General features: G+C 42.6%; 1 protein-coding gene across 1 annotated transcript in view; it reads right to left on the reverse strand.

The window, feature by feature from the left end:
* The window catches only part of COL5A1 (collagen type V alpha 1 chain), a 505662-nt gene extending 482398 nt beyond the window's left edge, over window positions 1-23264 (reverse strand). The window contains exon 1 of the mRNA XM_068102230.2: window positions 23033-23264. Coding sequence (XP_067958331.1) covers window positions 23033-23120 — 88 coding nt within the window. The 5' untranslated portion in view covers window positions 23121-23264. The remainder of the gene's footprint in view (window positions 1-23032) is intronic.
* Window positions 23265-23472: the final 208 nt, after the last annotated feature.

Raw genomic sequence — 23472 nt, forward strand, 5'->3', positions numbered from 1 at the left:
GTTTTTATTACGTGTATTATGACTGTGAGGTGTTTTTAATTTCGTGGTGGTGAGGTGTTTTTATTACGTGTTTTATGGGTGTGAGGTGTTTTTAATTTCGTGGTGGTGAGGCGTTTTTAATTTCGCAGTGGTGAGGTGTTTTTATTACGTGTATTATGACTGTGAGGTGTTTTTAATTTCGTGGTGGTGAGGTGTTTTTAATTTCGTGGTGGTGAGGTGTTTTTATTACGTGTTTTATGGCTGTGATGTTTTTCAAATTTCGTTGTTGTGAGGTGTTTTTAATTTCGTGGTGGTGAGGTGTTTTTAATTTAGTGGTGATGAGGTGTTTTTATTACGTGTTTTATGGCTGTGAGGTGCTTTAAATTTTGTGGTGGTAAGGTGTTTTTAATTTCGTGGTGGTGAGGTGTTTTTATTACGTGTTTTATGGCTGTGAGGTGTTTTTAATTTCGTGGCTGTGAGGTGTTTTCAATTTCGTGGTGGTGAGGTGTTTTTAATTTCGTGGTGGTGAAGTGTTTTCAATTTCGTGGTGGTGAGGTGTTTTCAATTTCGTGGTGGTGAAGTGTTTTCAATTTCGTGGTGGTGAGGCGTTTTTAATTTCGTGGTGGTGAGATGTTTTTATTACGTGTTTTATGGCTGTGAGGTGTTTTCAATTTCGTGGTGGTGAGGTGTTTTGTAATTTCGTGGTGGTGAGGTGTTTTCAATTTCGTGGTGGTGAAGTGTTTTCAATTTCGTGGTGGTGAGGTGTTTTCAATTTCGTGGTGGTGAAGTGTTTTCAATTTCGTGGTGGTGAGGCGTTTTTAATTTCGTGGTGGTGAGATGTTTTTATTACGTGTTTTATGGCTGTGAGGTGTTTTCAATTTCGTGGTGGTGAGGTGTTTTGTAATTTCGTGGTGGTGAGGTGTTTTTAATTTCGTGGCTGTGAGGTGTTTTTAATTTCGTGGTGGTGAAGTGTTTTCAATTTCGTGGTGGTGAAGTGTTTTCAATTTCGTGGTGGTGAGGCGTTTCTAATTTCGTGGTGGTGAGATGTTTTTATTACGTGTTTTATGGCTGTGAGGTGTTTTCAATTTCGTGGTGGTGAGGTGTTTTGTAATTTCGTGGTGGTGAGGTGTTTTTAATTTCGTGGCTGTGAGGTGTTTTTAATTTCGTGGTGGTGAAGTGTTTTCAATTTCGTGGTGGTGAAGTGTTTTCAATTTCGTGGTTGTGAGATGTTTTTATTACGTGTTTTATGGCTGTGAGGTGTTTTCAATTTCGTGGTGGTGAGGTGTTTTGTAATTTCGTGGTGGTGAGGTGTTTTTAATTTCGTGGCTGTGAGGTGTTTTTAATTTCGTGGTGGTGAGGCGTTTTTAATTTCGTGGTGGTGAGGTGTTTTTATTACGTGTTTTATGACTGTGAGGTGTTTTTAATTTCGTGGTGGTGAGGTGTTTTTAATTTCGTGGTGGTGAGGTGTTTTTAATTTCGTGGCTGTGAGGTGTTTTTAATTTCGTGGTGGTGAGGTGTTTTTAATTTCGTGGCTGTGAGGTGTTTTTAATTTCGTGGTGGTGAGGCGTTTTTAATTTCGTGGTGGTGAGGTGTTTTTAATTTCGTGGTGGTGAGGCGTTTTTAATTTCGTGGTGGTGAGGTGTTTTTAATTTCGTGGTGGTGAGGTGTTTTTAATTTCGTGGCTGTGAGGTGTTTTTAATTTCGTGGTGGTGAGGCGTTTTTAATTTTGTGGTGGTGAGGCGTTTTTAATTTCGTGGTTGTGAGGTGTTTTTAATTTCGTGGCTGTGAGGTGTTTTTAATTTCGTGGTGGTGAGGCGTTTTTAATTTCGTGGCTGTGAGGTGTTTTTAATTTCGTGGTGGTGAGGCGTTTTTAATTTCGTGGTGGTGAGGTGTTTTTATTACGTGTTTTATGGGTGTGAGGTGTTTTCAATTTCGTGGTGGTGAGGTGTTTTTAATTTCGTGGTGGTGAGGTGTTTTTATTACGTGTTTTATGGGTGTGAGGTGTTTTCAATTTCGTGGCTGTGAGGTGTTTTTAATTTCGTGGTGGTGAGGCGTTTTTCATTTCGTGGTGGTGAGGCGTTTTTAATTTCGTGGCTGTGAGGTGTTTTTAATTTCGTGGTGGTGAGGTGTTTTTATTACGTGTATTATGACTGTGAGGTGTTTTTAATTTCGTGGTGGTGAGGTGTTTTTATTACGTGTATTATGACTGTGAGGTGTTTTTAATTTCGTGGTGGTGAGGCGTTTTTAATTTCGTGGTGGTGAGGTGTTTTTATTACGTGTATTATGACTGTGAGGTGTTTTTAATTTCGTGGTGGTGAGGTGTTTTTATTACGTGTTTTATGGGTGTGAGGTGTTTTTAATTTCGTGGTGGTGAGGCGTTTTTAATTTCGTGGTGGTGAGGTGTTTTTATTACGTGTATTATGACTGTGAGGTGTTTTTAATTTCGTGGCTGTGAGGTGTTTTTAATTTCGTGGTGGTGAGGCGTTTTTAATTTCGTGGTGGTGAGGTGTTTTTATTACGTGTTTTATGGGTGTGAGGTGTTTTTAATTTCGTGGTGGTGAGGCGTTTTTAATTTCGTGGTGGTGAGGTGTTTTTAATTTCGTGGTGGTGAGGTGTTTTTATTACGTGTTTTATGGGTGTGAGGTGTTTTTAATTTCGTGGTGGTGAGGCGTTTTTAATTTCGTGGTGGTGAGGTGTTTTTAATTTCGTGGTGGTGAGGCGTTTTTAATTTCGTGGTGGTGAGGTGTTTTTATTACGTGTATTATGACTGTGAGGTGTTTTTAATTTCGTGGCTGTGAGGTGTTTTTAATTTCGTGGTGGTGAGGCGTTTTTAATTTCGTGGTGGTGAGGTGTTTTTATTACGTGTTTTATGGGTGTGAGGTGTTTTTAATTTCGTGGTGGTGAGGCGTTTTTAATTTCGTGGTGGTGAGGTGTTTTTATTACGTGTATTATGACTGTGAGGTGTTTTTAATTTCGTGGTGGTGAGGTGTTTTTATTACGTGTTTTATGGGTGTGAGGTGTTTTTAATTTCGTGGTGGTGAGGCGTTTTTAATTTCGCAGTGGTGAGGTGTTTTTATTACGTGTATTATGACTGTGAGGTGTTTTTAATTTCGTGGCTGTGAGGTGTTTTTAATTTCGTGGTGGTGAGGCATTTTTAATTTCGTGGTGGTGAGGTGTTTTTATTACGTGTTTTATGGGTGTGAGGTGTTTTTAATTTCGTGGTGGTGAGGCGTTTTTAATTTCGTGGTGGTGAGGTGTTTTTAATTTCGTGGTGGTGAGGTGTTTTTATTACGTGTTTTATGGGTGTGAGGTGTTTTTAATTTCGTGGTGGTGAGGCGTTTTTAATTTCGTGGTGGTGAGGTGTTTTTATTACGTGTATTATGACTGTGAGGTGCTTTTAATTTCGTGGCTGTGAGGTGTTTTTAATTTCGTGGTGGTGAGGCGTTTTTAATTTCGTGGTGGTGAGGTGTTTTTATTACGTGTTTTATGGGTGTGAGGTGTTTTTAATTTCGTGGTGGTGAGGCGTTTTTAATTTCGTGGTGGTGAGGTGTTTTTAATTTCGTGGTGGTGAGGTGTTTTTATTACGTGTTTTATGGGTGTGAGGTGTTTTTAATTTCGTGGTGGTGAGGCGTTTTTAATTTCGTGGTGGTGAGGTGTTTTTAATTTCGTGGTGGTGAGGCGTTTTTAATTTCGTGGTGGTGAGGTGTTTTTATTACGTGTATTATGACTGTGAGGTGTTTTTAATTTCGTGGGTGTGAGGTGTTTTTAATTTCGTGGTGGTGAGGCGTTTTTAATTTCGTGGTGGTGAGGTGTTTTTATTACGTGTTTTATGGGTGTGAGGTGTTTTTAATTTCGTGGTGGTGAGGCGTTTTTAATTTCGTGGTGGTGAGGTGTTTTTATTACGTGTTTTATGGGTGTGAGGTGTTTTTAATTTCGTGGTGGTGAGGTGTTTTTATTACGTGTATTATGACTGTGAGGTGTTTTTAATTTCGTGGTGGTGAGGCGTTTTTAATTTCGTGGTGGTGAGGTGTTTTTAATTTCGTGGTGGTGAGGCGTTTTTAATTTCGTGGTGGTGAGGTGTTTTTATTACGTGTATTATGACTGTGAGGTGTTTTTAATTTCGTGGTGGTGAGGCGTTTTTAATTTCGTGGTGGTGAGGTGTTTTTAATTTCGTGGTGGTGAGGCGTTTTTAATTTCGTGGTGGTGAGGTGTTTTTATTACGTGTATTATGACTGTGAGGTGTTTTTAATTTCGTGGTGGTGAGGTGTTTTTATTACGTGTATTATGACTGTGAGGTGTTTTTAATTTCGTGGCTGTGAGGTGTTTTTAATTTCGTGGTGGTGAGGCGTTTTTAATTTCGTGGTGGTGAGGTGTTTTTATTACGTGTTTTATGGGTGTGAGGTGTTTTTAATTTCGTGGTGGTGAGGTGTTTTTATTACGTGTATTATGACTGTGAGGTGTTTTTAATTTCGTGGCTGTGAGGTGTTTTTAATTTCGTGGTGGTGAGGTGTTTTTATTACGTGTATTATGACTGAGGTGTTTTTAATTTCGTGGCTGTGAGGTGTTTTTAATTTCGTGGTGGTGAGGCGTTTTTAATTTCGTGGTGGTGAGGTGTTTTTATTACGTGTTTTATGGGTGTGAGGTGTTTTTAATTTCGTGGTGGTGAGGTGTTTTTATTACGTGTATTATGACTGTGAGGTGTTTTTAATTTCGTGGTGGTGAGGTGTTTTTATTACGTGTATTATGACTGTGAGGTGTTTTTAATTTCGTGGTGGTGAGGTGTTTTTATTACGTGTATTATGACTGTGAGGTGTTTTTAATTTCGTGGTGGTGAGGTGTTTTTATTAATATTATGTTAATAATGAGGGTTAATAGCCTGTCTATTAATTTATGAGGGTTAATACAATGGACTGAAGAGCATAAGGGAACTTTTCACAAAACATAACTCTGAATACATTCTCAAATTGCTAAAGAAGGTACTCGTATGCAGAACATGCTATTATTCTTATGGACTGCAAAAAAATCTGCCTTTTAAATTTACGGCAATTTTCAGTTGATGTTATGTAATACAATTAGGCATTAAAGGCCCCAAATGCATATCAAAGTAATCAGTAGCATCTATTCTAAACGTTCCATGCATCATAAATGTAAAAGTGAGTAAATCCATAACTTGGTGGGTATTTTTTTGGAGCAGTGTGAAATTTTCACTTGTACTCGGGTTTTGTGACCTTTTGACCTCTGGTGACCTCATTAACATATTAATTTGCATAATGATTATTGTAATGAATAGAGTACTTAAATACAAACATTTTAATGGGTATTTTGTAGTTCTGTGATTTATACCTCCAAAGTTATTGCGATTTATGTTTCCCCTACCCCTAAATGATGGTATCAATAGAGCGGCAAAGGGCGTGGCTAATGACGTCATTTCCTCGGTTACTGCCGGGTTACCAAAAGTCTACCCAAACTTTTTTGATATGTCTCATGGTCTACTTCAATATTATGAACAGTAACTTAGGGCACATCTCATGCACACGGGGACCCCCTCAGCCAGTGGATTATTATGACTAGCAGAAGTACTAGTCAGGTTCAACTATGTTTTTTCGTTCAAAATTTTGGTAGATTAGCAAAACTATACATTTCTGGAATACTCAGAGCATGAGGAATCCAAAAATTAATGTTTACATTTGCGTAGATACCTTTGCGAAAATGACCCTCAGGACAGTGATGAAGATCTGTAAAAGCATATTCCTGAACGGTATAGACCTCGTAGATCCTGTGTATAGGACTTATAGTTCAATCTGATACTAACAAGGCTGCTTTCTTGCTTTATAAACCCATACCTATAACTTCAAAGGACTTGCAATATCATGTATTATGTAATACAGTTATATCACAAATATAAAGACAATGCTTTTCAATTACCTTTGTTTGTTGCTTTTCTATAATCCTGAGCACTATTTTGAGGCCTTTATTGGATTCCTTAACCCAGAAAACATAGGATTAGCATATTTAATTAAGTCTCTAGGTTGACTAGAAGCCGAGATAGCGCAAAATATGTATTTTATGGCGGCCATTTTGAAAATCCAAAATGGCGGCCATGCAGGTGTCTGTGCAAATGCCAACATTGATTTTCGGATTCTCCATGCTCTGATGATTCCAAAAATGTATGGGTTTGCTCATCCCAAAATTTTGAACGAAATTATATTTGTTAACATAGTGAACCTGACTATACCCGGCATTGCCAGGCGGGGGAGGGGAGGGGGAAGGGGAGGGGAGGGGAACGGGGGGGAGGAGAGGGGTGAGGGGGAGGGGAGAAGAGGGGTGAGGGGAGGGGGAGGTGGGAGGGGGAAGGGGAGGGGGAGGGGGGAAAGGGAGGGGGGAAGGGGTAGGGGGAAAGGGAGGGGTAGGGGGAAAGGGAGGGGGGGAGGAGGGAAGGGGAGGGGAGGGAAGGGGAGGGGAGGGATATAGATGGTTACTGGCAATTGATCACATCCACAAATGATGTAATCCACACAATTTATGTGCTTTTTTTTTTTTTTTTTTTTTTTTTTTTTGTATACAAGATCGAGGCTCGTGAAAGAGCGAACATTAATCACACAGAAAGACAAACAGACACATAAAACAAATAACATCGGGAGCGGTAGACAAGATGGGGAGAGAGGGGGAAGGACACAAACACAACATTTGAGAGCAGGGACCGAGAGACATGGAGACATCGAGAGATCTGTGGGAGGGAGAGGGCTTTGGGGGGGAGGCATGTGAAGGGGGGGAGGCATGTGAAGGGGGGGAGGCATGTGAAGGGGGGGGGGGGTGGGAGAGGTATAAACATATGGACACTGCCAGGATTTCCAGGAAATAAGTTGGAATTTCAAACAAGGTGGATCTGGGGTGAATTAGTGGGGGTAGAAAAGATCAAGGTTATGGATGGGGGAAGATAAGAGATGGTGGTGAACAGCTGTTTTAAAGACCTGGAGGGAGGAGAGGGATTGAAGGGAGTGTGGGAGTTTGTTCCACAGGCGGGAGAAAAGAGGAATGAAAGAGTGAAGGTGAGCAGAGAGCCGAGATTTCGGCAGTTTAACCATCAGAGGGTTGCTGGCAGATCTTGTGCGACCTGTAGGAATATTTGGGGGACCGAGCACAGAGAGAGCTGGGGGAGCAAGGCCGGAGAGGAGTCGGTAGAAGACAGAAAGACCACCTACCTGCCTGCGGTGAGTGAGTGAAAGGCCCTCAGAGATAGCTTCATCGCGGGAGATTCCAATGATTTTGAAAGCTTTGGATTCAACAGCGTGAAGCCGAGCCAGGTGTGAGGCAGGAGCACCAGCCCATAGGGGAGAACAGTATTCCATTGAGCTGCGGATGAAAGCCTTGTAAGTGGTGAGGAGCTCAGGTGTGCCGAGGAAGGACTTCGCACGACGGAGGATGCCCAGTCGGCGACTGGCTTTGGAGGCCAGCTTGGAAATGTGGTTTTCCCAAGAAAGATCATGGCAGATAGTGAGACCCAAAAGCTTGAGTGACAGAACTTCTTGGAGAGGATTGTTGAGAAAGTAGATGGGAGGGTTGTCCAGTCGATCTTTTCGGAGAGACATAGTAAGAGAGTGAGATTTGGCAGGATTGAAAGACATGTTCCACTTGTTTGACCAGTCTGTGATTTTGTCCAGGTCTTCAGAGAGTGAGGAGGCTGCAGACTGCCGATCTGAGGGAAGAGGAATGGAGCGGCAGAGAGTGGAGTCATCAGCAAAGAGATAGAGAGGATTTTCCAGAGAGTCAGAGAGATCATTGATAAAGACCAGAAAAAGCACAGGGCCCAGCACACTTCCTTGGGGAACTCCAGCCTGAACAGGAAGGGGAGATGAGAGAAATCCATTCAGGGCCACACGTTGACTACGACCAGAGAGGAAGTCCGCAAGCCATGCATGGAGATTTCCATGGATACCATAGGAGGAGAGTTTGGTGAGCAGAGCTGGGTGCCAGACCGTATCAAAGGCCCTTGATATGTCAAGGGAGACAGCTCTGATTTCCTGTTTGGCATTGAGGACCTCCATCCATTGTTGAGACAGCAGAAGCAGCATGTCCAGAGTAGAGTGACCTGGTCTGAAACCAAATTGATGATCAGAGATCAAGCCATTGGAGAAGAGGAAAGATTTCATATCCGAAGCAATGATGGATTCCATGACTTTGCTGATAATTGGGAGCAGGCTGATTGGTCTGTAGTTGCAAGGATCTGTTTTTGCACCTTTTTTGTGTAAAGCGGTAATGTTAGCTGATTTCCAGGATGCTGGCAGATGACCTTGAGCAAAAGATAGGGTGAAAAGAACAGAGAGAGGGTGAGATAGAGCGGCAGAGCAGGATTTTAAGACCCGTGGGCTGATGCCGTCTGGTCCAGTTGCAGAATCAGAGTCGAGGTTTGACAAAAACTCCTCCACCTTGTCAGGAGAGAAGGACACAGAGTCCAGGAGCAGTTGGGTTCGACTGGGAAAGGTGGGAACAGAGAGAGATGGGTTTGGGACTAAGGATTTCGAGGCGAACACAGAGTTGAGGCATTCGGCTTTGTCACGTGCGATGTCAACTGTGTGGCCATTTGAGGTAAGGGAGGGGATGGAGGGGGAACAAACACCAGAAACGGATTTGACCAGACGCCACCAGGATTTGGAGGAAGGAGACAGGTTTGAGAGTTCATTCTTGAGTGAGGAGAGATAGTGCTTCCTGGCACTCCTGAGGGTAGACACACACTTGTTCCGAGCTTGGTGGAAGGAACTGAGATTTCCTTCAGTTGGATTAGCCTTCCAAGAGGCAAAGGCAAGTTGTTTCAGGGCAACTGCCTCACCACAAGATTCAGTGTACCATGGACGGGAGGAAGGGTAAGACAATTGAAGGCGAGATGGGATAAATCTGTGCATGAGAGAGATCAGTTTGCTTTGGAAGAATTCCCAGGAAGAATTGATGTCAGAGGCAGTGGAGATGGGAGACCAATCCAGACGATTGATGGCTGCTTGAAGACCGTCCCAGTCGGCCTGAGTGAAATGCCAGACTCGTCGACGCTGAGGAGGCTCTCTGAGAATGGCCAGAGAGATGTCCACTTTGACAAGCACATGATCAGAAGAACCGATTGGAGCAGAAGAAGAGCAGCAGACATTAGCAGGGAAGTTTGTCATAACCAAGTCTAGAAGAGAAGATACTCCATTGGCTGAGATCCGGGTCGGGAAATTGACAGATTGTGTCAATCCCAGTGAGTCACAGAAGTCCTTTGCTGAGGTGCCATGACTAGTGAGAGAGGAACCCACACCCAACCAGGTGGCATGATGACAGTTGAAGTCACCACATATGAGGAAGAGAGAGTTGGGATGAGTGGATAGAAGTTGGTCCATGTTGTCAGACATTGAAATGTAGATGGAGTCATCACTGTTTGGGGGACGGTACAGAACACATATGAACAAAAGGTGGGAGCGGAGAGGAAGCCGTAACCAGAGGTACTCCTGCGGGTGAGGAGGAAAGAGAGCAGTGCAAGGAGAGTGAGGAAGAGAGTTTTTGACAAAGATAGCCACCCCACCACCAGGCCGAGGCTCAGGTCTATCATACCGGAGGAGGGAGTAACCAGGAAGAGATATTAAGGAATCAGAGACATCTTGAAGGAGGAAAGTCTCTGTTAAGCAGATCAAGTCTGGATTGTCAGAAGCAACCTGTATGGAGAGATCAGTCAGGTTTGAGCGAAGGCCCCGGATGTTTGAGGTCCATACCGTTAATGAAGAGAGAGGGGGAGCATCGGGTACAGGACAGGGGAGGGGAGGAGTAGGGTAAGATGAAGGATGAGAGGGGGAGGTAGGGAGAGCAGTTGATAGTGTTTCAGATGTTGCAGAAGAGTTCCAAGAAAGGGAAGGATGAGGAGGATGAAAGGTTTGCTGGTGAAGGGATGCGGCACAGTGAGGGGTTGTTTGAGGGGGGGCAGAGGAAAGTAGAAGGTTTGGGGGGGTGGAGGTATGAGATAGAAGGGAGACGAAGTGGGGAGGAGGCAGCTTGGAGGAGGAGGGGGGAGGAGAGAGAATTGGAGAGGAATGGTATGGGGGGAGAATTGAATGGGAGGGATTGGGGGGGAGTTTTGAAGGGCAGGAGTGAGGGGGGAGTTTAGGAGGGGAGGGGCAAGGGGGGAGTTTTGGAGGGAAGGGGAAAGGGGGGAGATCAGGAGTGGAGGGGCAAGGGGGGGGATTAGGAGGGGAGGGGCAAAGGGGAAGTTTAGGAGGGGAAGGGCAAGGGGGGAGTTCAGGAGTGGAGGGGCAAGGGGGGAGTTTAAGAGTGGAGGGGCAAGGGGGAAGTTTCGGAGTGTAGGTGCAAGGGGGGGGATTTGGATGGGAGGGGCAAGAGGGGAGTTTAGAAAGTGGATGATTAATGAAAGACGAACATTGATAACAAATTGGGTTTGTTGTGATTTTCAAGTTAGCAATCCGGTTCAGGATGATGGAGGAGGGATGGAATGAATGTGAATTTAGACCATGTAGTGAGGGAGACGTATAAGATATTGAATTTCTTTTTTTTGAAGTGGAATGAGTTGGAGAGGAAATTGAGAAAAGCCTTTTAAATAGGAAGAAAAACAGCGTGTTGTAATATACCACTGAATAAAAAACAGAAGGGGAAAGGTTAAACATATTTAAAAATATTTAAACAGAACTATGAACAATCTTATATGCACAAAAATACCAACGGGGGGAGAGCCGAGAGGGACCACCACGAGTCACGTGAACAGGGCAAACGGTGGATGGCAAGGAGATAATGGGGGTGGGGCGAACAGCACACCTGGACAGAAAATACAGGATGAGACAACAGTACACGTGGAGAAAAGAAAATAAATGTTTTTGGTTTTGTTTTTTTGTTTTTTGGGGGGGGGGGGTGGGGATTTAGAACAACGTTAATAGGACAACTTTACATAACGTTAATAGGAATACATGGCCGTGTAGATGGGAAATACAGTTTGTTTGAAATACATTTGTCTCATCTTCTGTCTCTCGCTGTTTGGCCCTCGCCAGACGTTGTTGATTGACGTTTAGACGTGCCGTTCTCTCATCTTCTGTCTCTTGCTGTCTGAATCTAGAGACACGTTCTTGATTGGCTTGTCGATGGTGAAAAGTATCTTCATCGGTTTCATGGAGTCTCCGATCAGCGATTTTCCTTGCTCGGGAGGTTGAACGCGGCAAATTTCTTTTCTTCGGTGCCATTGCCTTTATCACAGTCAGTCTTCGTCAAGATTGCAACTCTGCGTCGTGTCGTGGGCGTGGCCAACGTGGCCTCATGCTCCCAGGTGATTGGCTAACTCGTGCTCGAGCAAGCCATAATGCGCTACGTTATGGCAAAAAATATGGATCTAAAGATGAAAGAAAAAAAAACCTATGTGGTATGACTGCCAATGTTCCTCGCTGAAATGTGAAAAAACGCAATCGCTTTTCGCTCTGAAATACGTGCGAAGGCGTAACTGTGAGATTGTGGCGGCAAGGTTGGAACATCACGTGATCGCTCTGAGCAAATCAGCGCACTGCTCTGCCACCGGCTCAGATTCTGTGTATAATATTCCTCACTGAAATGTGCTGAGGTAAAAATATGGTAAAAAAATATTATGAAATAAATTTTTTTAGGCCGGCCATGTTCTTCCCAGGCTCAATGGCCATGTCTATGCCAAATATCAAGTACGTGAGCCTCTCCGTTTAGGAGTCTATCGGTAACATTACACACACACACACACACACACACACACACACACACACACACACACACACACACACACAAACTGTGTTTTATATATATAGATGTTTTATATATATAGATTTATGAGACTAAATAACCCGATCATGATCGGGTGACCCAATATTTGTGTGTGTGTATGTGTGTGGGTATTATGATCAGGTCTGTCCGTATGTCTAACCGTCTCGCTATCTCCACCTGAACAGTTGTGCAGAAATTCACCAAACTTGGTAAAGTTAAGATCGTCACATGGTATGAACATGCAAGAGCAGTGCTATTTTTGGCTCCTCCCCCTGGGGCAGGCTCAAAAGGACAAATAACGAAAAATGCAATTACAGGCACATTTTAAAACTAGAACGGCACCTCACTCGCTGGAGAGCATAACTCCACCAGGTTGAACAGTTTACGTTTTGTATCCACTAATAGGTCAGATCTGGATCCGGATCTTCACCAAAATCGAATCGATTGGTCCTTGTCACACACACAACCTGCCCACCATGTTTCGTCCGAATCCATCCACAACTTTTTGAGATATCCTGTTATGTATCGTTTTTGGCCCTATCTCCCAATGGTGAAGAATCACTTTAAAAATTCTAGTATCTAGATTCGCATCTTCACCAAAATCTCAGCAATTCTTCCTTGTCATACTCCATCCGAACCTGTCCACCAAATTTTGTCCGGAACCATCCACAACGTTTTAAGATATCCTGTTCACAAACATAGACATGATTGAAAACAACCTCCATCCATGTTCGGTGGCAAAGGTAATAATATGTTCCATTCCAAGGATCTTTTGATGTGGGATGAGGCCATGAAGGCCATCAAAGCCTGGGCTGTGATTACCAACCCATGACTATTTGTCCGTGCTCTATCCTTTTAAATGCTGAACATCAAGCAAGGAAGCAGCACGTACCATTTATTAAAGTCATCTCGACATCACCGACCTCCCAGACTCAGAGCGGACCATCTATCAATGACACCACCGAGGCTGGTGACAATACAAATGAGGATTTAAACTTAAACCAAATGACCAATTATGCTCAATGACGTCATCACATACCATGCTCTAATGCTCTATACAGAGCGTCGGTTCTGCCGAAACAGCCAATTATTTCTTGGCTGAGGGTACAATCACGGTCGGGTCGCCACTCCGACAAAGGAAGTCAGAGCAGCAATTTGTATTTTTTATTTTGTTGTTGTTGTTCAGGATGCCGGTAATAGCTTGCCTCCTCTTCCTGAAAGAGATCGTTATCGTGTATACCAACGAATGCGGGGATATGGGATACCAATTTAACGTCCCACCGAGTGACGGCACACACAATTATTATAAACACCCTGCCTGTGAAACACCAGGATGACAGTTTATACCTGGGTCGTAACCCAGGATAGACAGCTTACAGGCGTACCGTCCTCTCGGCCATCCTGCCAGCCCTCAATGCATTCATTAAACAGTGCATCACAACGTGTAAAATAAGTGGAAAACAAGAAAGAGCAATCAGAGATTGCAGACCCTTGCCAGGATGATTTTTAGTGGTTTTAAGGTTTTTGTGTTAAAAACAAATATGGCGGTCGAACCATGTGACCGATGACGTCATTATTATTATTTTTTTTCTCCACCAATTTATCCCAAGATGACGCTCAAGAAATTTCATCTTGATCGATGCAGTTTTGTCCTTGTCGAATTATAACATCATAATGGAGGCACCAATGACATCATCATTTACATATTTTATTCCCCATGGAGAGTTCTTTGAAATGAGCCATGTCTCAATTTTTTCTATTCAGCGCTTTCGGAGATATGGAGGTGCAAAGTTTTTCGGTTTTTCCAAGATGGCGGCCGAACCACGTGACCTATGACATCATAATTATTTAAAAATTATACAGGTGGAGTTGCACCTATGGTGGAAATTTCCTGTCAATTGGACCAACGGTTGCCGAGAAAATCATATTTATTATGTGCGGACAAAAAACACACAAACAAACAAACAGATGAAAAATCGGTCAGAGACCGAGGACTTGCCGGAATGTACTTTTTTGGGGGGGATTTGCCAACCACTCCCCGCCATCACGGCCATCTCTCCAACTCACAATCCCATGAGATATGTGGAAAGGACGACCCAAAACCAATTATCTTCTTTTTGATTCGTATATAAATCTCATTAAAAGTAAATAATGACCTCGGCCAAAGTTCAAACGATGTGGGTTTAATCTCTACATGAGAGAATTCCACATAGCTTTTTGGGCAGTGTATAAGCTAACAGATCGCTGTCTCCATCGATCTTACCAAGGCCGTAACACCTATCGGCTCAAAATCCTTTTAACTGTTGACTTGGTAGCTTTTACAATGAAGGAAACACGTATCGTGAGTACATACGACATAGCGATTGTGAATGTCACAGCTCTGAGGCGTGTTTCGCTTCGCATCGCAGTGACGGCGAGCACCAACATGGCGGCTGTAAGATTAAAATCTAACGATTTTCACGTTTTGGGTGACCTTGAGCTTGACCTTGGGCCTAGAGAGATAAAAATTGGGCACAGTCTATTCCAGGGCAAGGTAAATATGCGTGTAAGGTATGGCGATGCTATGTGCAACAATGTAGACATAGTACTGCGCACAAACAGACAGACAGACAGACAAACCAAACAACCAACATACTTGCCGGAATCTATTCCGGCATGTAACAAACGGACCCAAATGCAATACCATCTCCTTCTGTGAGGGTAAATATATAAAATGTCATGGCCCCCGTGGTTTTAGTAATTTTGCTGTACTGAGTTAAAGGCCGTCAGACGGCCATCTTTGGTTTGATAACAAAACAAAATCTTCTGCGTATGTATAATCTCATGTGTTGTTTCTGTGCCAAGTTTTAACAAGATCAGTCCATGCATAGTGAGAAATGGTTGGGGACTCGTTTTAATAACAGAATGGCCACCAGTTGGCCATCTTAGATCTGATCTCGAAAAAAAATGGCGTATGTATGTATGCCATCATTTATTATCTGTGTGCCAAATTTGAACAAAATCAGTAAATGCATGTCTGAGAAATTGTTGAGGACGCGTTCAACATCGGGTTTTTTTTTCAACTAAAATGGCCACCAGTCGGCCATCTTTGATTGCATCGTGAAATAAAATGCAGTGACAGCTCTGAGGTATATATATAATTATATACAAAATTATATACATGACGGTATATATATATATACCGTCATGTATTGTCTTTGTGCCAAGTATGAACAAAATCGGTCCATACATCTCTGACATATATGGTTGCAGACAGACAGATAGACAGGCGGACGGACAGACAGGCGGACGAGACCCAATCCATAAGCACCCGTTTCGGACGAAGTTAAATGGTGGCTAATATTACCTTTATATACCTGTTGGGTGGAGAAAGTACAGGGAATGAGTTCAAAGAGGGAGAAAATCAAATAGATTTTTGTTTGAATTTAATGGATGTACCAGGAATGTAATACCTTAATGTACCCAATAACACGTAGCCAAATTAGGGGGTGGGGGGTGGGGGGGATAAACCTCCTCGAATGCTCTTAAATGGCTTCTGGAGCTATTTCTGATGCACAATAAGTAAAATAATATCAAGGAAAAAGTAATAGGGTTGGCCTGTTACCAATTATCATCGGAACCCCAAGGTCATCGGCATGATGCATCGACAATTACCATCGCCACATCGGTACAATGCGAGGAGCCTCGGTTCAAATCTCAACATCTGTGAATGGAAGTGAGTGTGTCTGTTCTGCATGTTATTAATGATTTATTACTTGGCAAAAAAAAATTTTGACAACAATGTTGATCCGCTCACTTATACTTGCCTACAGGCCACAATTTTAAACCGATCTTCACCAAATGGTGGAGTTCGTGGTCCGACAATATCCTATATATTTTTGAAGTCAAATGGTCAAAAGGTCAACATAGGCCAAAGGTCAACCACTTTCTTTCAAATTTCTAAAATCCTCAATTTTCATCCGATTGACTTGAATATTTGAATAGGATTTACATATCAGCTAACTGAATTCAACCACCAACTATTTTTGAGGTCAACTTGGGTCACAAGATCAACATAGGCCAAAGGTCAACCACTTTTTTTCAAATTTCTAAAATCCTCCATTTTCATCCGATTGACTTGAAATTTGAATCGGATTTTCATATCAGCTAACTGAATTCAACCAACAACTATTTTTGAGATCAACATAGGCCAAAAGGTCAACATAGGCCTAAGGTCAACCACTATTCCCAAATTTCTAAAATCCTCAATTTTCATCCGATTGACTTGAAATCTGAATAGGATTTGCATGTCGGCTTACTGAAACCAACCGCCAACTATTTGTGAGGTCAACATAGGCCAAATTTCTAAAATTGTCAATTTTCATCCGGTTAACTTAAAATTTGAAGGCGATTTGCATATAAGGTCACAGGATTCAACCATCAATTATTTGTGAGGTCAAAAGAATGCTCTACTGAGTGCCATTCTGCTTTGTTCTCTTTTGCCAATTGTCACTCCATGAGTGATTTTTCATGTTTGTTGGCTTATGCATTCGGACCCTCCAGGACCAGTGCAATTAAGCTTTGCATGGCCAAAGGAAGGTGAGGTCTATGTTTGGATTTTAAAAAATTGACCCCAGGCAAAGCAGATAATTGGCATTAATCCTCGATGAAGTCTTGTGCTGCCTGGGTGGGTTGCCTACACTGCCTAGTTTTTTCCCGGGAACAATCAAATAATTTGTATTGTGAAGATAGTATGTTGAGGTTGTAAATAGTGATTTGTTGTCAACATAAATTGAATTAACGTGTTTACTGTGTGCCTCTTATTAAAAAGATTGCTTTACACAGGTTTATTATAACACCTCCGTTTTCAGGCCTTGAGTGAGTATGATGCTTTTATACTGCCTTGGTTCCCGAAGTTTACTGCCTTGGTTCTTGATCCCGAAGCGATCGAGTGACATGTTTTGTGAAGATCTTATGTTGTGGTTGTCGTGATTTGTTGTATTAAATTTTTTAAATTAATGACAAGAATTTAAAAGAAGGGAAAGTGGCACAAGTGCATTTTGAAACGCCCAAGATTGGTAATTCATATGAAATCATAAGGCTAACATTCCCCCATTTGGTATGCAGGAAATATTTATGCACATATTTCATTAAATTTCCCCAGGCAACGATGGGTACTTCAGCAAGTACCCTATTTGTGCTCATCCTTGGTCTATGAATGTCCTCATAATCCATGTGAAACTGTATTGCTGGCTGGCTGAAACACGTGGTTTATGTGCAAGCTGCACTATGAGATCAAAGTTAAGAAAGCAGGAACCATCTCGTGATGGAATATTTGGCCCTTGTCAGAAGACTTTGAAATGTATTTAGAAAATACCTAAACTCATGGCAGGCCTTACATAATTAAGCTGTTGATGCAGTGCCCCTGTGGATTAGGGCAGCCATTTTGAATTTAGCTAGGGTAACCACACACAGGGCATCGAGCCAGAGTTGGTTCCTGGTCATTTGCTACCTGGAAAAGCACCAGGTGTCAGCTATGCAGACTGGTGATAGTCCGAGGACGGGTCAAGACTAGACTTTACTACCTTTGACTATAAAGACTATAAAGGGTTATACAAAGGACTTTACTACCTTTGACCTTTCACCCCCACCCCTATGTTATATCAAGAACATAATCCAAATTCCCTTATTAAAAGGCTATTCCTAGTCTGTACCTGTACTGACCCATTGTGCTTACCATATGACGACTAATGAGGAAAAGTTGCACATGACAATTTAAAGCCAGCTACGTATTATTACCTCCAACATCAAAAGTTGAAGGAAGTTATGTTTTCACCCCTGTCTGTCTGTCTCTCTGTCTGCCTTTTTGTTTGGCCGTGAGCAGGATATCTCAAAAGGTTGTGGACAGATTCAGACGAAATTTGGTGGACATGTTTGGTGTCTGACAAGGCCGAATACATTAGATTTTGGTGAAAATCTGGATCCAGATAATATAATTTTTAAATTCAGGCTGTAACACAATAAGATGTGAAAAATTCAAGGGGTGTGAATACTTTCTGAAGGCATTGATTAATAGGTTATAAAGGGTAATACTGAAGGGTTTTGTTCGTTTCTAGGCTTTCCCTTTTTCATATTAAAAATGCGCTATTATTGGACACATGTGTGATTTTTATTTTATTTTACTTTGTCTGCCTGTCTGGCAGTCAAAAAATATTGAAATTCATTCCAAACATGACGCTTACTGTTTTTAAGGACTTTATAAGTGACACATACAACAGGCAGGAATAACTAATGTAATATGTCAAATAAGGTGGTGTAAAAGACGCTGCATCAATGGTGGTAAACTTCCGAAAAATATTTTCTGCAACCTTCAAAATGTTGATTTTATTTAAATTGAATTACATGCTTGAGCACTGTGGAACATAAATCGCCTTATTGGTATTTTCAAAAAACTTCTGTTTAGCAGTACTTGGACAAAATATTATGGCATTTTATTATTAAGGCAAAATATTAATCATTATCCGAAAATTATAGGTGTATGTGGTGGACATATTGTGCAGTGGAAACACATATTTCCGCAAATCATCTCAATAATGGAATGACACCGACAACAAGCATTATATAATTTTAGTATAATATGGATCTGATAGCAGAACAATAGTTTGTCCATGGCTGCATATTCCGTTAAAAAATGCCTCGTTGGTGTCGCAATACTTGGCTCTCGTAAAGAGCCAAAGTAAGGACATGTGCAGTAGTTGCAGTATTGGAAGCAGATATAGTCAGGCCTTGTGGAACACACATGTTGGAAAATAGGTTTCCTCAAAGAAATAGTTCCCAACACGTGCAAACATGAAAGCTTTACACTTGAGTGCCGGATGTGTCCATGTTGTGCACATGTTTGAGCGGAACTTCATTTTGGGTAATTGAGCCGTTATGTTGCAGGCACCAATCATTTTGTCCCTTAGAGCCGAGCAGTGGAGGGGAAGAAGACGTCTCAATGTAAGATGTCTTGTCACAGCAACAATATTACGGGGTTCGCATCACATTAGCATCACCCTATTCCCCCCGACTCCAGAATAAACAAGAAAAAAACCACATTGAGAGCATTTCCGGTTTCCGACCTTACCTCCGTTCTCTCTTCTCTCCCCGCCCTCCACGCACTCCCGGCCTTTCCTAACCCCCAGCTCTTCCAATTTTTTTTGTTTCCTTTCTCCCCTTCACTTCACTTCACTTCCTTGATGCCCTTCCCAAGCCCCTTCTTTATTTATTGTTATTTTTTGAACGGCAATTCGATGTACGAGGCTAAAATGTAATATCTGGATACCTCCTACATATATGATATCTATCAAAGTAGTCTCTTGGTAGAGGATACACCGAGTGGATTGACATTGCCTTTCTCAGCCCCTTATTCATGGCTGAAATTTTAGCAGAGTGCCCCACAATGCCCTGCTCTCATGAGAGACGTTGTGGGATCTTGAAGGTCCACGAGTAAATGTGAGCAGATGGGACAATCAGCTTAACCACCATCCGAAGGACGGACAATTTGAAACACCTTATCATATAAATCCGGGATAACAGTATATATTGACTTTGGGAAAATGTCTTATTCTTATTAATCATCTCTACTTATGAATTGAAAATAAATATAATTTGACTATTTGAGTATCTCATTCTGAACACCCCACATGGATCAGATTGAATTGGACAATTGATCTTATCGACTCTCGAGCACACAAAGTACGGTATTAATTGAGTGAACGAGAAAAGTGGACGGAAACACGCCATCGATATATTTGAGTGAGAAAAAAATGGAGGTGAAGGTAGTTTGGGTATATAGGGAAGAAAAGCTAATAATGTTAAACGGGGATTGGAGGGCATGATAGTAAAGAAAGGAGAATTCTTGGTATGTAATGAAATAACATTTTAATCTCTCCCTGTTTTAATATCCACTAATTGGTTCACGAGTTATCAAACAGAGTGACCACTATATTCGTCATGGGTGTGTGTCTGTCTGTCTGTCTGTCTGTCCACAGCATAACTACCCGATATCATCCGATCTTGATGAAACTTGGGTGGGAGGTTGATATCATGATCTAGTTGTGTCCTGCGTAGAGTGGGCGTATTGCACCCATTGTGGGCGGAGCGACGCCCGAAAAAGATGTCTTTTTAGGGGGTCATCGAGTTCAAGCTACATCTTCTCCGACGTAGTTGGTGGAATCTGACAGGGGTTTCGGTATTTGGTTAGGCCAATGTCATGTGTCTAGCCCCACGGAGCTCGGTTTTTCATTTTCGCCCCAAGGTCAAGGTCACAAGGTCACGAAATTTAGAAAAGTCGATTTTTGATGGTTTTATTACATTGTTCGCTTCCTGATAGGGTGAGATGTCGTACATGGTCTTATATTATCACATACATCATGAAATACAAGTTTTCCAACAAATTTCAGAATCTTTGACCTTTGAAGGTCACAAAGGTCAAATTTTCAAAGTTGTCGGAATCGAACCGAATTTTCGGTATTGTGTAGCTAACTAACCTCATAACTGATTATACATTATTTTCTATCTCATTTCAAGGTCAGTAACCTTCGTTTTGACATTTCAAGGTCACAAAGGTCAAATTTTCCAAGTTGTTGGAATCGAACCGAATTTTCGGTATTGTCTAGCTAACTAGTCTCATAACAGATAATACATTCCTATTTATATATTTTCAATGTCGGTTTTGACCTTTGTCATTGAATACCGCTCGCTCGTGAACCATCGTCGTCTCCTGACTTGTTTAAGTTTTGAAATCATTCCTGTAGATAGGAATACTTTTGTCAGAAAACATATGTAAGCTGAAAACATGTAACTGCTCCCCCTGGAAATGTTTCTCAAAGAGAATCACCAGTCGGCCCCTAAAACAACCTCTGATGTACTCAAAACACTTCTGTTATTCCAGTGAATGAGCAGCAGCATGTGTGCACCTGAATGTGCAGGTCTTCCATTCAACGTGCCACTCACATACCAAACTAGAGCGGCGCTCATATCTCCACCAGGCTGAAAAGTTGCTTCTCCGCAAAAAACGCTCATGTTACCTGAAAGGTTCATGTCACCCCTAAATCTGCTGCTATTTCCTTCAAACGCCATTTGTCGCCCTAAAAACACTTTTCTTTCTTCTTCCCAGAATCCCACGACTTCCCAGTACAAGGAGTGCCAAACACAGATGATTCCAGGTGTGACGCTTGAACCCTCTGTTGTGCGGTAACCGCCACGCGACAGATATATAGACTGCCAAATGGACCCATGCATGGGATACATTTACAAATCCTACAAGGCTTTTGTTCTCCTTGGTACATTTTTCTATGCCTTGTCCTACAGCGGTTCTCGTCTCATGTTTCATGTTTTTCTGTACAACACTTTATCACCAAAAACTTCAAGCCTCTCTTTTCATTGGCAAGGTCATGAATTCCCTTTTATATGCAGATATGTCTCTTCCAACGCCTGCCCCACTTTTCAACTCTTGTTCCTCCCCAATCCTCCACAATCCTTAGTTCTTAACTTCACATATTTCTGTCTCAAATCCTACTATAAGTACCCTCCTACATGTACCCAATTGTAAGTATCTGCCTGAGTACTTGTCAAAAAACACTCTGCATGCTTTAATCAACTATCCATATGAAGCACACCAAGAGAAGAGCAACGCTAGAGGTATATCACTGGGCAAGCACCTGCTAGACACACCCAGTCATAAGTACCACACCTTGAGCACCCCGTTAAAAGAACCTCCCTTTGAATATCCAGCTGTAATCACTTCAGTGTGCTTTGGAAAAGGACCAAGGGTAAGCGACACGTAGTGAAAGGCAATTCAAGCACAGAGCAAATGAAACTAATTGAGCAATGAACGAGTAACAGTGTGTGTGCAGCGCCTCCTGCAGAGACAGAGGCAAGGCTATGTGATTTAGAGCTGTGGTCTGAGATCTGGACTCCAAGATCAGGACACCGAGATCAGGACCCCGAGATCAGAACCCCGAGATCAGAACCCCGAGATCCGAATTGCGCAATCTGAGATTCAGACGCTGAAATCCGAGATCCAGTCTCCGAGATCAGGACCCTGAGATCAGGACCCCGAGATCATAACCCCAAGATCCGAATTGCGCAATCCAAGATTCAGATGCTGAAATCCGAGATCCGGTCTCTGAGATCAGGACCCCGAGATCAGGACCCCGAGATCGGGATTGCGCAATCTGAGATTCAGACGCTGAAATCTGAGATCCGGTCTCCGATATCGGGACCCCGAGATCAGGACCCCGAGATCGGGATTGTGCAATCTGAGATTCAGACGCTGAAATCCGAGATTCGGATTCTGAGATCCGAGGTCTGGACTGTGAGATCTGGTCTCCGAGATGTACTCTTGAAGATGCAGCCTCTGAGAGTCGGATGCTAACATCCAGCCTAAGACACCTGCAAGGCACTGAAATCCAGGTGCCAAGATCCAACAACTGAAATTCAGGCAATTAAATATTGTGTCTGAAATCCAAGTGCTGAGATCCTGGCACTGGGATCCATGCCTTAAATTACTGGCTCTGGAGTAGAGTCTCTGCTGGGATCAATGCTGAAGTAGGCTCTGAACCCGGGGGTGCGCCTTTAATTAAATTCAGACTCCTAAATATGCTTCGGACTGTGCAACGTGTCAAGGATATCCGGGCCCTTGCTTCACGCAGCAAATGTGGATAAGGAAATAATGATGAAGCAAGCCACATATTGAAACATAAATATTCAAAAATATATTTTATTATAGTGTATCCTTGCCAAGAGCACGAGAAAATTGATTTCGAAATTAAAGGATTAAAGTTTGGAAAAGTTTGTTGCAGTTAGCATGCATCAGTTAAAGTTCATGAGAGTGTGTGGAGGTAAATGGAAATTAATGAAACACGTGAAGATGAAAGTGACAGTAGGGGAGCAAAGGGGAGAGTGAAAGTTGAAAGTTTGTGGAAGTTATTATGGTGAATCGATGGTGAACTTGATGGTGAATCGAAGCGTGGAGAACTACAAGTTAATGGAAGGAAGTGTATCCGAGTGTGAATTGATCCATTGGTTAAAATGCATTATTCATGCAACCTGATGACACTGAAGTCAGTGAAACTTTTCCCGACAGTTTGCACATTGCAGCGTTTTAGTGCAGTATTATATAACAAGGATTGTACGGCTTGGGGTAGAGGGGGTTCTCTGCGAAAAACGCACCAAATCCACTCGTTACATATCACATGCAGAAAACATCAAAAGCACCAGGTACACAAAAAAATCTTACCAATTGTTAGTACCAAATGCACCATCATAGGCTTTGCCTTACCTGCCCATGAGGTAGAGAAAAGAAGCGAAAGCAGCAAACATGCTCGTAAACAGCTCCGGGGAATCCTCAGCATCGGTCCGTTAGACATGACTCCCAGAGCGTCCAAGGGGTCCCTGTGTTGGGTGTTGTCGCGACAAAAGTGTCCCGAACATATACAGGATCCAGCAAGAATTCAGCAGGCGGCCATGGAAGAGTTGGAGAGGGAGCGTGGAGAGAGGAGAGGGAGAGGTGGACGAGGACGAGGACAGAGGAACGGACAGAAGGAAAGCAAGAGGGGGAGGAGAGAGAGCCTGGACAGCGGGTTCTGCCCGGATGTTGTCTTGTCGTTCTTTTCTTCTTTATTCTCCGTGATCCTCAACCGCTGGCCCTGCACAGCTGACCTGTCTGCGTTCAGATCACCCGACTCCCAAGCCCGTTGGAAGCTTTCCAGCACACCGCCG

Source organism: Myxine glutinosa, chromosome 13, assembly GCF_964187855.1.
Source record: "Myxine glutinosa chromosome 13, kmMyxGlut1.1, whole genome shotgun sequence".
NCBI classification, from domain to species: Eukaryota; Metazoa; Chordata; class Myxini; order Myxiniformes; family Myxinidae; genus Myxine; species Myxine glutinosa.